This window comes from Mobula birostris, chromosome 8 (genome assembly GCF_030028105.1).
Source record: "Mobula birostris isolate sMobBir1 chromosome 8, sMobBir1.hap1, whole genome shotgun sequence".
Taxonomy (NCBI): domain Eukaryota; kingdom Metazoa; phylum Chordata; class Chondrichthyes; order Myliobatiformes; family Myliobatidae; genus Mobula; species Mobula birostris.
In genome coordinates this window covers 153,716,063-153,732,823 of record NC_092377.1, presented here as the reverse complement: position 1 = coordinate 153,732,823, position 16,761 = coordinate 153,716,063, and the positions used below count along the sequence as shown (strand labels likewise).

The 16,761-nt window shown below is 45.1% G+C and overlaps 1 protein-coding gene across 2 annotated transcripts in view; it reads right to left on the bottom strand.

The window, feature by feature from the left end:
- The window catches only part of sema4c (sema domain, immunoglobulin domain (Ig), transmembrane domain (TM) and short cytoplasmic domain, (semaphorin) 4C), a 133,335-nt gene that overhangs the window by 29,169 nt on the left and 87,405 nt on the right, over positions 1–16,761 (bottom strand). For both annotated transcript variants that reach the window (XM_072266568.1, XM_072266569.1), the window contains 2 exons: positions 12,181–12,297; positions 4,887–5,038 (listed from right to left, as the gene is read on the bottom strand). In XM_072266568.1, coding sequence (XP_072122669.1) covers positions 4,887–5,038; positions 12,181–12,297 — 269 coding nt within the window. The remainder of the gene's footprint in view (positions 1–4,886; positions 5,039–12,180; positions 12,298–16,761) is intronic.

Sequence of the window (16,761 nt, the reverse complement as noted above, 5' to 3'; positions counted from 1 at the left end):
TAATTCTGGAGAGAATACCTGCCTTCACCATCTTTCCAGGCAGAGCAATGCAGATTCCAATTACAGTACCTCTAATTCCAATTAACCTGTGTAATAATACCCCTTCTTCTGACAGAATCCTTCCACTTCAGCCACATTCACCTGCCTGATTAAGAGCCTCTTGAGCACTCTGCCAGCACATTTCAGGCAGTAATCCCTCTGAGTTTAAAAAAAAATCCTTTTAATTTAACCCCCTCTCACCTTAAATGCATGCCCTCTGGTGTTAGACATTTCAACCCTGGGACAAAAGATTTTGGCTGTCAACTCTATCCATTTCATGATTTTACAAACTCCTGCCAGTTCTCCATTCAGCCACCACCACTCCGGAGAAAACAGCTCATTCCCTCCACAGATGCTGCCTGACTTACTAAATTCTTCCAACATTTTATACGTGTTGCTCTAGATATTCAGCAGCTTCTTTCTTTCTTTCTTTCTTTCTTTCTTTAGATAGATAGATAGATAGATAGATAGATACAGTGCAGAATTTGACCATCTGGCCTTTCGAGCCTCACCACCCAGCAATTCCCCAATTTAAAGCCTAGCCTAACCTTTACCTACCAACTTTGATACTGTGGGAGGAAACCAGAGCACCCGGAGGAAACCCATGCGGTCACAGGGACAGCATACATACGCCTTACAGACAGCGGCGGGAATTGAACCTGGGTCGCTGGCACTGTAAAACACTGTGCTAAACCACTACGCTACCGTGCTGCTTCACCTCTTTTGAGTAATGGAAGCAGAGCCAATTGTAGTACTTGAAAGGGAGAATGCCAAGAGTCGAAAAGAACAGAATTTAAAAAAATCTGGAGTGGCAAGGCGCCAGAATTGGAGGCAAGTAAGGTAGGAGGCAGCTTAATGACTTGGGACACAATTAGCTTCTGAGTTTACACAGGACTCTCTGTGCCCTGAAGTCAGTCTAGATAGCTCACAATGTGATTTGCTCAGGCGATAGAATCAAACCCCTCAGACCAAAACCAAGTCTGACCTACTCTGCCCTTTACATTTCAGATGCATTTTAAAGCCACGACCTCTCCCAATCAGATTGCCAAAATTACGCCAGTTGCAGCAAAAAAAAAGTCTTCTGGGATTTAATTGATGCTGACCAGAAACTACTTTGTCAGTTCCTGCAACAGCTGGAACCTCAATCTGATCGTAAATGAATTGAAAATAAGGACCTGGGGGTCAAAAGGCTGCCACCCCCTTGCCACTTCCCACCCCCCTCCAACCCCAGTGGGAAACCCTATTTGTTGGAAGATACGCAGTGATTGCATGACGGAAGGGGACTTAATGAGAAGCGTTCAAATTAGGAGTATGATGGGGGGGGAGGGAGGAGAGGAAGGAATTCATCAGAGAGCAGATGTGAGACGGGAAGCGGGGGATGGTGGATGCTAATTTGACTGCAAGTGCAAATGCAAGGCGGAAGGGCAGGAGGATTGGAAACGACAGGTCAGAATGACATAGGTATTCTTCAACATCCCAAGGCTTTCATGGAAAAGAGTGCATAAATCAACAACAAGAGGACAAAGTGCATCATTCCTCGGGCTAGGTACTGACAAATAGTTGAGAAATAACTTGGCAGTGAGTTTTACTGTCTTATTGTTCTCTCTCCTCCTCTCCAGATTAAGGACATTTTCAATAGCTAATACCTCAGGAAGGCAGCATTGATTATTGAGGACGTTCACCACACAAGACATGGCCTCTTCTCATTACTGCAATCGGGGAGGAGGGGACAGGAGCATGAAGTCTTAGGAACAGCTTTTTCCTTTCAGCATCAGATTTCTGATCAGTCCACGAATGCTTGAACATTGCCTCACTCTCTTTTGCTATCTTTTTGCACTACTTACTGATTGTACATTTTATTGTTGCGTATTTCACAGTACCGCTGCCACGAAACAAAATTCCACGACATGTTCTAATTATTTTTCGAGATACGGTGTGGAACAGGCCCTTCGCCCCTCAAGCTGTGCCGCCCAGCAATCCCCCGATTTAACCCTAGCCTAGTCACAGGACAATTTACAATGACCAATTAACCTACCGACCGGTACGTCTTTGGATTGTGGGTGGAAACCAGAGCACCTGGAGGAAACCTACACGGTTTACCGTACAAACTCCTTACAGGCAGCAACAGGAAATAAACCCAGGTCCCCTGTACTGTAAAGCGTTGTTCTAACCACTAAGCTACCACAACGCTCTATATATGATAGTGATAATAAACCTGATTCTGTCTGTTAACTAATACCTTATCTTACAATTTCAGCTCTAACATCCTATCAATTCTGGGTTTCAATCACTCCGGCATTGAGGGGAGGGTATAGGACAGGAGGGTATATGACATGTTGAGGAAAGACTTCTTCACACAGAGAGTGGTGAATCGATGAGGAAAAACTTCTTCACACAGAGAGTGGTGAATCTGTGGAATTCTCAGAGGGTATGGAGAGAAGGCAGGTACAGGGTTCTGAGTTGGATGATCGTACGGAATGGTGGTGCAGGCTTGAAGGGCCAAATGGCCTACTCCTGCACCTATTTTCTATGTTTCTATATGCAGAAAGGCACGGTGATCTAGAGGAACAAGTGGGTGTGTGGGATAGAAACCCAAACTCCAAATAGATTATAAAACCCTGCAGATACAATGTTAGGGCATATTCTGAGTCAGTGTATAAAGCAAATATTAATTTCACCAGCAACCAATCTTCAGACATGAACATGGATTGTAGGTTAAATTTAAAATGCAGCCCTGGACAATAGCTTTCATGGAGCTATAGACTGGAGTTGATTGCAAACCAGACAATGCTGATTAACATTCATTTTGGGTGTCTGGAGTGTGGGTGCAAAGGAGAAGGTGTGTGAAACTATATGTACTTCAAAGGAAGCATTGTAGATATGTTGTAACTACAGAATTATCCTGCTGTTACCTTTGATCTTTAGCATATAAAAATGCCATGTAATATTGGGTCAGGAAGCCTCTTCCTCCAAGAGTGTCTCCATATGACGCCTGCTGCTTGTTTTCATTGAATAAAACACTTCTATAGCCACTGGCCTCTCCAGTGACTTTGTTCTCATTACAACAGTATAAGCTGAAGTTTGGCATAACATGCTGTTACATTAATGGATGCTTGAGGGAAATTGGAGGCAGATTAAAAATGTGTGGCAACAAAGGTGAATTACGGAATGGAGCCACAATAGTTATGGAGTCATACAACATGGAAGCTGGCTCTTCTGCCCTGCTGACCCATGCTAACCAAGATTACCACTCAAGTTAGTAGCATTTGCTCACCTTCGGCCCCTACAACTCTCCACCTTTCCTATCCGTGAACCAGTCCAATTTCCTTTAAAATACGGTTAATGTACCTGCCTCTACCACTTTCTCTGGTAGCTCCTTCCATATACAACACACACACACACACACACACACACAAAATGCTGGGGGATCTCAGCAAGTCAGGCAGCATTAATAGAGGGGAATAAACAGCCAAGGTTTCGAGCTGAGAACTTTCATTTGCCTGAAACATTGTTCATTTCTTTTCACAGATACTGCCTGATTTGCTGAGCTCATCCAGTATTTTGTGTGTGCTGCTCAAGGCTTCCAGCATCTGCAGAACCCATTCTGGTTGTGATTAGCTCCTTCCATATATTGACCACATTCTGGGTGAAAAAGTTGTCCCTCGGGTTCTTGTTAAATGCCTCTCCTCCCTCATCTAAGCCTATGCCCTTTATTTCTACATTCCCCAACCCTAGGAAACAGACTGCGTGCATTTATCTTATTTATGCTCCTCATGACTTCATACACCTCTATAAGATCAACCTTCATTCCCTAAGGCTCTAATGAATAAATTCCCAATCTCCTCAACATCTTTCCATAACTTGGTTCCTAAATTCCTGACATCCATTGTAAATTTCCTCTGCACTTCTTCTAGTTAACAGCACCTTTCCTATAGCAGGGTGACCAAAACTGAACACAATATTCCATATGTCGCCTCACACAACATCTTGTACATCTGCAACATAACATCCAAACTTCCACACTAAATGCCCCAACTGCCGAAGGCCAGATGGCCAAAAGCCCTCTTCATCACCCTGTCTACATAGAGTGCAACTGTCAGGGAAGCAAGTACTTGTACTCCGAAGTATTTTGGTAGTACAATACTCCCCAGGACCATACTGTTAAAGTCCAATTCTAATTTCCCTTCCCCAAATGCAACATCTTGGCCTTATTCAAATTAAACAGTGCAAAGCTATTACAGCTTGGGATGTTGCAGTTCAGAGCTCAGTTCCGACGCTGTCTGTAAGTAGTTCATACACCCTTCCCATAAACTGCATGGGTTTCCTCCAGGTGCTCTAGTTTCCTCCCACAGTCCAAAGTTGGTTGGTAGGCTAACTGGACATTGTAAATTGTCCTGTGATTAACCTAAGGTTAAATAGGTGGGTTGCTGGGCCAGAAGAGCCTGGTTTGCCCTGTATCTCTAAATAAATAAACAAGGTCGATTTGCCATCTGCCTCGATCTACCTACCCAGCTAATGAAGATCCCTCTATCAGTCCTGATAACTGAGCTAGTTCACTACGACACCAAATTCTGCACCAAACCAAACAGTAATGGCTGATGTGAGGACACTCTCTATGATAGCAGTATAGAATTGCACCAGTACATTCTGGGGAAGATGGCACAAAGTACCAAGCTAAAGACCCCCTAAAGGTACAGATTCTGAATGAGTTTCCAGAGCTGTTGGCGTCCACGCCTACATCCTGAATAGAATGGTGTCTTCTCTGCAGAGTCCATCAGAAAATTCACCCTCACGTGCATCAGCATTGAACCAATGGGAGAGACCGCGCACCTCAATGCTCCTCTTACCTTACAGACGCGGGCAACCCTCGCCACCACCTGCTCCCTGTAGCAGTCGTACTCTACAGCTCTCTCACTGAAGAAGAAATAGATCTTATCATCGTCCCCCAAGTCGCTGTTCGCGCTTTCCTGGATGTAGGCGGAACCAACAAAATTTGGTTCTAGAATGAAATGGAACAAATTGCAAAAACAGGACAAATGTAAGTCAACAGTTTGATTTCTTTAATCCGATCGCATGCCCTGATCTTCGTCATACAGCACAGAAATATCTCCAAGAACCATCAAGTCTCACCTTGCATGAAAATTGGCAATTTTTTTTCTGTGTCCTTGTAAAAATTGTGTATAATTCGTGTTTAATATATGATTTGCTTTTGAATGCTGTTTATGTGATGCTATATGCCTGAGATGCTGCTGTGTGTGTGAGCAGTCTGGTAGCGTAGTGGTTAGCACAATGCTTTACAGTACCAGCAACCCAGGTTCAGTCCCCTCTACTGCCTGTAAGGAGTTTGCATGTTCTCCCCGTGACCGCGTGGGTCTCCTCCAGGTGCTCTGGTTCACAGTCCAAAGACGTACCGGTTGGTAGTGTTGGAAACTACTGTTTTTTTTATATTTAATAGTACTTTTTATAAAATGTTTACTTTTTAAACAAACTCTTGTATTTTTCCACAGTATGTGGCATTTCATCCCCAATCACTGGCAGAAAACGGTATAGAAATTAAACTAATGATTCATCACCTTTCTCATTTTTCATTTGCATATTACCCATATGATGTAACTGATTTAATTACGTAGCTTATTAACTAGTTTATTCCTATCTGAGGAATGTCTTATCTTCTCCATAAAAGATCTGGATTTTTCAGAGATGCCATCTTTGCTTCTTTATTCTATGTCTTTGTACGCATTCACCTCTAAGCATCGATTCTCGCCTCTTTTTAGTTTGTTTAGTATTTACTTTAAAATAAACTGAAAGCTTAGAAGTAAGACTGCTTGTCATTTCTGACCTGGACGAAACCTAAGGATCATAAAATAAACAGGGACCCCACTGTAGGTTAATTAGTTGTTTATAAATTGTCTCGTGATTAAGCTAGGGTTAAATCGCGGTTTGCTGGACGACGCAGCTTGGCGGGCTATTCCGAGCTGTATCTTAATCAATCAATAAAGCAATCAGAATATCATTGCATGTGTGCATACATGTACTGGCATATTTTACAATAAACTTGACTTTGACTTTGAAGTACCACTGATAAAATCAAATTTACCAGCCTGCTATGCCTTGGAATTTTAACTCCAATTTTATTTTATTTAGCAACACAGCGCGGAATAGGCCCTTCCAGAACCTTCGAGCAGCACCGCCACAGCAACCCTCCACCACCCCCCGGTTTAAATCTAACCCAATCACGGGACAATTTACGATGACCAATTAATCTCACGTCTCTGGAGCGTGGGAGGAACCTGGAGCACCCGGAGAAAACCCACACATCCCGCGGAGAGGGCAAGCAGACTCCTTACAGAGGAGGCTGGGGTTGAACTCGAGCTGTGTTTAAGGCAGAGCCTGGTAGACTCTTGATCAGTCGGGGCTTGAAGGGACATGGGGAGAGGACAGGAGATTAGGGCTGAAAGGGAAATTGAGTGAAATGGCGGAGCAGCCCAAATGGCCTAATTCTGCTCCTGTATCTTATGCTTTTATGGTAATAGTGTCACACTAAGCTCTACACTACCGTGGTGCCCATTTTATTGATATTAACCGTGTAAGAGAGGGGAAAATTAGAAAAGGATTATCTCGTGAGCTAGTGGCAACAGGATGGGATAAATGCTCTCCCTGAGGGTCACAACAAAACGTGAATCTATGGCAAAACACAAGAGATTCTGTAGATGCTGGCAATCCAGAGCAGCACACACACACAAAATGCTGGAGGAACTCAGCAGGTCAGGCAGCATCAATGGAGGGGAATAAACAGTCGACATTTCAGGTACATCAAGGCTTCCTGTGTGTGTTTTGACCCGAACCCATTTCCTTCTCTATTTGCATTATTTATTTACTTTCTATAAATTATAGTAATTTTATGTCATTGCACTGTACAACTGCCACAAAACAACAGATTTTACATCATTTAAGTGATTATAAACCTGATTCTGATTATATCTGTCCATTATGGCATTCAGAAGCTGCTGTATCAGCAGGCACAGCAGCGAAGGTTAAACTAAGTCAATTTTCTTTTCCCTCCTCAGTCACAGCCTCACAGGGGAATCTCGTTCTTCACAAATCAATGACGGGGTTGGATGAACTGGAGTCTGAGGTCAAAATGAGGGCCCGGATAACCAATAGTATTTCTCTGGAGCACAGGAGAATGAAGGGAGATTTAATAGAAGAGTACAAAATTATGAAGGGTGCAGGTAGAGAAATTATCAGAATTAGATTTAATACCACCAGCAAATGTCAAGAAATGTGTTGTTTACCCACCTTTTCCACTGAAGTTGGGTGAGACTAGAACTATGGGTCGTAGGTTAAGGGTGAGAGGTGAAATATTTAAAAGGACCTTCACTCAAAGGCAGTGTGGGTGTGGAACGAGCTGCCAGCTCAAATGGGAGATGCAAGTTTAATTGCATAACTTAAAGAGAAATTTGGATAAGTACATGGACAGGAGGGATATAGTCCAAGTGAGGGTCGATGGAACAAGGCAGAATAACAGTTCAGCATGGTGGGCCGAAGGGCCTGTTTTTGCTCTGTAGTGTCTATAGCTCAAAGTCAAATCCACCAGCACCTGCACTCAGATCCCTGGCTACATGGAGACACAGTTAAAAGTTAAAGTCTGTCCCGAGACTTTGTGGCCCATCAGGCCGGTGCTTATGCCGGTTTCTGTGGCGTGAAGCGACTGAGAATACGAGACTCCCCCCCACACCCACCAGGTAGGACGCCAGTCTATCGCGAGGTTAACCCCCAGCATTTGCCGGTACCAATTTTCAGCTGGGTAGACGGGAGCAGCGTGTAGTGAAGTGCCTTGCTCAAAGACACAACACGGTGCCTTGGCCGAGACTCGAACCCATGACCTTCAGATCGTGAGCCCAACGCCCTAACCACTTGACCACGCGCCACACTACACGGAGACACAAGAGACTGCAAATGGTAGGAGCAGTAGCAACAAGCAGAATATTGAAAGAGATCTGCAGGTTCAGCAGCATCATGGAAGTAAACGGACAGTCAACATTTCCTATCGTAACCGTTCCTTAGTCCTTACCAAGATCCTTGATCCGAAACCTCGACTGTCCATTCTCCTTTACACAGACCTGCCTGACTACTTTCCTGATCCCGTACATTCACTGGGTACATAACTTACAAACAGATGACAACAGATGTGAGGAGCATTTTTGTTTTAGCTAGTGGGTGGGAAATCCATGAAGTTCATTGCCTCAGACGGCTGTGGAGGCCAAGCCATTGGGTATATTTAAAGCGGAAGTTGATAGGTCCGTAATTAGCAAGGGCATCCAAAGTTACAGGGAGAAAACAGCAGAATAGCATTGAGAAAGATAATAAATCAGCCAGTGGTTCAATGGTGGATAAGCGAGCCACGAGAGACTTGAGAGAGACAGGAAATCAGCCATGATAGAATGACAGAGTAGACTCTATGGGCCAAATGGCCTGATTCTGCTCCTTTGTTTTGTGGTCTAAGTGTCCATGGGAGAAGAGGGAAGGAGGTGATTGACACAGAAAGGAAACTAACTGCGGGTTAGAACACCACTGAAGTTTGGGATTCAGTTAAAATAACCAGGAACGGCTGCGACTACTTAAGAGACTGAAATGTAGTCTGAAACTGAAATCGACCCGCAAGGGGAGACGATGAATTTACCTCAGATTGCCTGTGCTCGGCTTATACCAGCGGAGCGGAAGCCGCTGTGCAGGATGAGGGCAAAGAGGTTACTTCAGTACTTCCAAGGCAACTCACCTCTCCCGGGGGAGAAGCAACACGGTTTCCAGTGACGTTTGAGGCTACAAAACTGCTGACTGAGCAAAGAAATTGAATACACTGGTAAAAGAATAAGCAGTGGATACACTGTGTCCCATGTGTCTACTAATCCTTACAAGCTGGCATGAAAGGACAGTGCAAAGAGTTTTATTCGGTGTCTAACCCATGCAGTCCCCACTCTGGAAGTATTAGATGGGATATCATAGTTCATGTTTCCTTATGACATAGGGGATGGCCATAGATTCAATGTGTAATGCCCTTCTCTCTCATGGGCCCATCAGCTGCCCACCAATTCTCCTCCAGTCACCCACCTACTATTGACAGTGGCTAATTAACGCGTCATCAGCACATATTTGGGATGTGGGTACTACTTCTACGTCGACTCAGGCCTAGGGGGCCGGCGTCGGGCACGATGACAGACTCTCCACTTCTCCCTCTCCCTCATCAGTGTGTTCAGTTCATCTAGATTAGTTGCGCCGCTGTCTTCTAGGAGCATGTTGACCATAGTCTTGGGAGGGCGCCCAGGGTTCATCCTCCTGTGCTTGGGCTCCCATATGATGACTAGGCTGGCAGGTAGCTCGGGGTGGCGTAGACAGTGCCCTGCTAGTTGCAGCCTTCTCGCCTCGATTTTAGTGGTGAGCATCGGTAGGTTGTTATAGAGCTCGACGTTCGTCATGTGCTGTTGCCAACTCACATCAAGAGTCATCCGGAGCATTCGTGTATAGCAACCATTCAGAGACTTCCACATAGTCTTGGTGAGTGTCCACATCTCGCATCCGTACGTGAGAATGGATGTGGGTGGAAAACGTATAAGACCATAAGACGTAAGAGCAGAATTGGGACATTCGGCCCTTCGAGTCTGCACTGCCATTTGATCGTAGCCGATTTATTTTCCCTCTCAACCCCATTCTCCTGTCATCTCTCCAAAACATTTCACTAATCAAGAATTTATCAACCGTTGCTTTAAATATACCCCTAATGACTTGGGCTCCACCACCATCTGTGGCAATGAATTCCAAAGATTCAACAGCCTCTGGCTAAAGAAATTCCTCCTCATCTCTGTTTTAAAGTGTCGTCCTTCTATTCTGAGGCTGTGTCCTCTGGTAAAGGCTTCCGCTAATGGAGACAGCCGCTCCACGTCCACTCTATCAGTACGCTTCATGACTTCCCCTCTCATTCTTCCGGGGGAAGAATCCCATCGGCTGAGGGGAGCTGCACAGTCACAGGGTGCGCGTGCAAACTCCACTCAGGCAGCACTGACGGTCAGCATTCTGAAGCAATGAGGTAGAGGCTGTAATGGGTATTACTATCACCTAGCCATACCAAATGTACACTGGATGGGTCTGACAGGCCAGCAAAGTGGGACCTCTGCTTTATATTTAACCCATATTCCCTGCCCTGGGAATGTCAGGTGGGACAGTGTAGAGGGACTCCAGTCAGGATGGTACCAAGCTGCAGCCTCTTAACTGTTTTTTGTTTTAAGGACGGTCTGTATATGCACATTGTTGGATGGGAGCATCGGGACATATTTTGCTGAGGAGATGATAATAATAATAATAATAATAATAATAATAATAATAAAGGCATCCGTTAGTCTTGCGAGGCCAGGGATCTGCGCCTGGAAAGTCTTCACTCTCCAGGGCGCAGGCCTGGGCAAGGTTGTATGGAAGACCAGCAGTTGCCCATGCTGCAAGTCTCCCCTCTCCACGACACCAATGTTGTCCAAGGGAAGGACATTAGGACCCATACAACTTGGCACCAGTGTCGTCACAGAGCAATGTGTGATTAAGTGCCTTGTTCAAGGCCACAACACGTTCCCTCGGCTGGGGCTCGAACTCACAACCTTCAGGTCATAGTCCAATGCCTTAACCACCTGGCCACGTGCCCACACTTTGCTGAGAAAAGTACACACAGAAACAGGCCCTGCAGCCCATCTAGTCCATTCCAAACCATTTAAACTGCCTACTCCCATCGACCTGCACCGGGACCATAGCCCTCCGTACCTCTACCATCCATGTACCTATCCAAACTTCTCTTAACTGTTGACATCGAGCTTGCATGTACCCACATGCGCTGGTAGCAGGTCCCACACTCTCACCACCCTCTGAGTGAAGAAGTTTGTCACCCGCTTTGTCCTGTGAACCTGGGGGGCATGCTACGCACCAGAACGTGCGGCAACACTTCCAGACTGCCCCCAGCACATCTTTACGTTGTAGTGGAGGTCAACTAAACAACACATTTGACCGCACATTTCGATGTACCCGTGATAAATAAATGAATCGGAATCTCAATCTAATTTAATCTGTGTTCTCCATGACCTGGGCGTGCAGAGGGATGTAATCTCGTTGTGCCTACCCTGGAGTGCTTGATCAGGTAACAGGGCGAACATTACTTCATATTTAAAGCAACACACACACAAAATGCTGGAGGAACTCAGCAGGTCGGGCAGCACCCATGGAAATGAATAGACAGTCGACATTTCAGGCCGAGCCCCTTCATCGGGAAGGGTCCTGAAGAAGACCCTCAGCCTTCTCTTCAAGCAGCGGTGCCTTAAGGAGATGGTGTCCATCATCAAGAATGCCCACCACCCAGGTCACGCCCTCTGCTCACTGTTACCATCGGGAAGGAGGTACAGAAGCCTGAAGCCACACACTCAGCGACTAAGGAACAGCTTGTTCCTCTTTGCAATCTGATTTTTAAATGGATATTGAACCCATGACAAATACCTCACTACTTCTGTTATTTTTGAAGTACTTATTTTAATTTTATTTATATATATATATATATAGAGAGAGAGAGAGAGAGAGAGACACACACACACACACACATACATAGATATACTATACTTAATGTAATTCAGTTTTTTTTCCCTGTGTATGTATTATCATGATTTTCATTGTACTGTTGCCTTAAAGTTAACAAATTTCACGACATATACCGGAGATATTAAACTCAATTCTGAATCTGAAACAATGACTGTTTATTCATTTCCATGGATGCTGCCTGACCTGCTGAGTTCCCCCAGCACTTTGCATGTGTTGCTTTGGACTTCAAGGACCTGCAGTCTTTGTGTTTAGGATTACTTCATATTTAACCTGTTTTGTCATGCCCTGGGGCCGCGTGATGGATCAGTGCAGAGAGAGCTTTACTCTGTTCTTGACTTGAGTTGTCCCTCCCCGGAGTAATTGATGGGACAATGCAAAGGCAAATTTACTTTGGATTACTACACTTCACCAAAGTTCATGCTGACATTAGAAAATATTCCTGTTGTCACCAATCACGCCATTCATTTGATACAAATTGCAGAAACCTGCAGAAGCTAAACTATTTTAAGCCATTACCGCTCAGCCAGGTAGCGAGGTACTCAGTCTTCATCGAGTAGCGATGCCCCAGATTCCGCAGAATAACTGGCTCTGTGCCAAGAAAGTCGTTCATTGTCGCAGAGTATAGTTCGCCATCTGTGAAACAGCAAAGAGCAGAACTAATCAGATTTCTCTGACAAGGAAATATCGGTGCAGGGTGGGCGCTTCACGAACATACACCCTCCTTGCAACATCCAACCATTCTGGATCAGCCGGGACAAACCGTCCAGGTCAAGAGAAATGGGCATTCCTGATGGAATTGTACTCTCTTAAATAGTCTGTGCTGAACCTTGAAAGCCTTTTGCTATTTTACCTGGTGGATTAGTCTATAAAACTGACCAACAGAAAAAAGATAGTTTTAGATAGTTAATGAGTTGAACTATCTTACCAATTAATTACCAACAAATTAAAAGATTTCAAAATTGTCCTTCCATTGTGCATGAAGTTTCCCTAAACTTTCTTCCATTGTTGTGCCTTTCACGTTTAGTTTGTTCAAAGATTAAAGATTAGTTCCTTTTTTGTCACATGCACAAAGGAACATCCAGTGAAATGCATCGTTTGTGTTAAATCAAATCAGCGAGGACTGCGCTGGGCGAAGTGAATCATCTGAAGGTGACAATGCCTGCGTGTGCCTTGACCCACGCACGAACAGGACTTGATCACCCATCCTCAGCCCTTCACAAGGGCTCATGACCTCACATGCACTTGATACCGAACACCGAACCTCTCACACCAACCCAGACCTTCTACTGTTTCATCGTAACGATATGCAATACCCTGTGATCATATTAAATTTTACTTTGTTTTCTGGACAGGCATATAATGAGTGTACAATCACTTCCAAAGAAAAGGCTGCAGTGTCTCCTCCCAGAGCCTCGCTATTTTCAGATGTAATGGTATCTAGGTCAATTATGCACAAAAGACTAAGTACTGTCCGTCCGTGTTCCTCCCCCTCACTGACTCACTCACTTTCTCTTCACTAGTCTGCATTATGTTCAACAACAGCTCACCCTGTCCTCCATTCCTATGATATTCAGCTTAATTACTTTCTCAGCAGGCTCAGGCTATCCACACATATTCTATTAACACTTAGGAGCCATCATTTCTGGGAAAGGCACTGGCTCTTTGCAGATTACACTGGCTCTCTGTTCAGCAATGGCTCAATTTTTAAAAGTTCGCCATCTTTCATTTCAGAACTCCTCGTTCTTACCCAGCTCTCTAGCAAATTTCAGTCAATCCAAACACACGCAATTTCCCGATTTTAATTACTCCAACACTTTCAACTACCAATGACTTTTAGCTCTGAAATTCACTAGCAACCTCTCCTCCTTTGAGACGGTCTAATCTCTTCCATCAACGTTTTGTTTACGAACTTTAATATGTTGCTTAGTGTTTATTTTATGTTTGCCTATTCCGTGACGAATCTTTGGAGGTTTAACGCTAACCACAGGCAATGCCAAGATTGGGGACAGCGAAGAAAACTATCATGACTTGTAGAGGGATCTGAACTGGCTGGAAAAATGGAAAATGGAATTTAATGCAAGCAAGTGTGAGGTGTTGCACTTCAGTAGGACCAACCAGGGTAGGTCTTACAGTGAGCGGTAGGGCACTAAGTAGTGTGGTAGAATAAAGGGATCTGGGAATACAGATCAATCATTCATTGAAATTGTTGGCACAGGTAGATAGGGTCATAAAGAAAGCTTTTGACACATTGGCCCTCATAAATTGAAGTATTGAGTACAGGAGATAGGATATTATGTTGAAGTTGCACAAGACGTTGGTGAGGCCTAATTTGGATAATTATGTGCAGTTTCAGTCAGCTACTCATAGGAAGGATTTAAATAAGGTTGAAAGAGTACAGAGAAAATTTACAAGGATATTGCCAGGACTGGAGGACCTGAGTTATAAGGAAAGATTGAATAGGTGAGGACTTTATTCCTTGGAACGTAGAAGACCGAGGGAAGATTTGATCGAGGCATACAAAATTATGAGTTGTATAGAGAGGGTGAATGCAAAGGGGCTTTTTCCACTGAGTTTGGGTGGGACTACAACTAGATCTCATGGGTTGCAGGCAAAAAAGTTAAGGGGAACCCAAGGGGAAACTTCTCCACTCAGAGGGTGGTTGAGAGTGTGGAACGAACTGCCCCAGCAATTGGTGCATGCGAGCTCGATTTCAGCATTTAAGAAAAACGTGGATGGTAGGGATATGGAGGGCCGTGGTCCTCGTGCAAGTCGATGGGAGCAGGCAGTCTTAAATGGTTCAGCATGGATTAGATAGGCCGATGGGCCAGTTCCTGCGACTCTAAGTCTCTAACGTGGTATGTCAGTAGAGTACCCTTTTGTTTTTGGTGTTGTGCTCTTTGCTTCAGTCCAAATCAGGGAAGTAGGCCCTTCAGCCCTGCAAGTTCATGCCAGCCACACCAATCCCTTATTAATCCTGTTTTACTCCACCACATTCTTATCCACTACCTCAAGATTCTACTGTTCACTTACATACTAGTAATTTACTGTGTTCAGTTGACCTATCAACCCCCACATACTTGGGACACAGGAGGAAACCAGAGCACCAGATAGTGACAGGGAGAACATGCAAACTCCACATGAACAGTAGTCAAGGTCAGGATCGAACCTGGGTCTCCGCTTCTAGCCGGGGCCATTCTGTCACCAACTTGAGGCCTGTGCGATCAGCTCAATCCCCCCAGACAGTACGTGCACAGATACGTCCGTCTCCACAAAGACAGGGTCAGAGCAAACCACCAAACAGCCCAACAACAGTGAGCTGTAGAAAGCTAGGCTGAGGAGGTGATTCTGCCCACCGAGGGCCTGCTAGCTCTCCAGTAGAATCATCTCCACTGACACTAACTCCTCGTGCCTGGTAATCCGACATTTATAGAGCACAGAAACAGGCCCTTCAATCTAACTCATCCATTTGGGGCAAGTTGCCTACCTGAGTGAGACCCATTTTCCCATGCCTCCCTAAACCAGGGGACCCCAACCTTTCAGTAATAAGCAAGGGGGCCATGGACACCAGGTTGCGAACTCCTGATCTAGACCTCTCCAATCAACGTTTCTTATTTTATTTGATCAGTGACACTGCACAGGGACAGACCCTTCCAGCCCAACAAGCCCTTTGCTGCTCAGTTACATCCGGGGGACCTTGGGATGCAGGAGAAAACTGGAACACCCTGAGAGAAGCCACGGGGTCATGGGGAGACGTACATACTTCTTACAGACAGCAGCACAGATTGAATTCGGGTCGCTGGCGATGTAATAGCGCCACGCTACTGTGTCGCCTGAAATGTACTTGCTTAAAGTGTCTTTTAGACATTGCAGGGAAGGAAGATGGCGGCACGACGCAGCGCACGCGGCCGTTCCAAATGAATATCGATTATATGTAACTAGGGACCGTGCACAATCCGGATTTGATGGAGACAGCCGTGAGGAGCGCAGAGGAACATCTGGAGTAACTTCTGAAATGCCTGCTTCGCTGCCGCTGCTACTGTGTGATCGAGAATCTCCAGAGACGAAGGCCCCAAATCCTCGGCTTTGCGTATCGCCTGTTGCCGGGGCTGGGGTCGAAACGCTCGGCAGAGATGGTGCTCGGTGCTCGGTGTCAGAGGGCTGGTCGGATGCTCGGAGTTTTCGGACAGACTCAGAGTCGGACTGTGGTCGGATGCTTTCAGGATGCTGCATCGGCAAGTTGGCGGCGCTGGAGGTTCACCGTCTGCGCGAGATGATGGGACTTTCAAGAGACTTTGAGACTTTTACCGTGCCCATGGTCTGTTCTTTATCAAATTACGGTACTGCTTCGCAGTGTTGTAACTATATGTTATAATTATGTGGTTTATGTTAGTTTTTAAGTCAGTTTGTCATGTGTTTTCGTGATATCATTCTGGAAAAACCTTGTATCATTTCTTAATGCATGCATTACTAAATGACAATAAAAGGGGACTGTGTGTCCTCATAATCATAATAAACCTCCCCACATCCACGCTTCGCTCTAGCACAGGGGTTCCCAACCTGGGTTTCCTGGACCCCTCTGTTAAAGATAAGGGTCCAAAGCATAAGAAGTCTGGGAAACCCTGCGCTATCCACTCATTTAATACACCTATCACCCTCTGAGCGGAAAAAGTTGCCCCTCCGGTCCCTTTTAAATCCTTCCCCCTCACCTTAAACCTGTCCCCTCCTGTTTCGGAGACCTCCTACCCCGGGAAAACAACTGCCTGCTTCAAGTAACTTGCTTGAATGCTTGGCTAAATCGGGAGACAAAGAACTGGTGAGCCAGTGGCTCCATGGGAGGGAGAATTAATCCTTTAAAAATAGAACAGTATTTAAAATGTCAGCAGGAGGTCAATGGGTAAAGTTTACACTGCAGTCAAAAACTTCAGCTGAATGTGCAATTATCATGTCACCAGTTCCTGTTACGGATTTTCCATCAAAATGAAAATGTGTGGAAAACTGGCTCCCAAGCCAGTGGGAATTACCTTGCGTTATGAAGTAATTACCAACGCATGCAGGATACGTGCTGGTCAAGGGACCTTGGGAGATAAATGGTAGGAA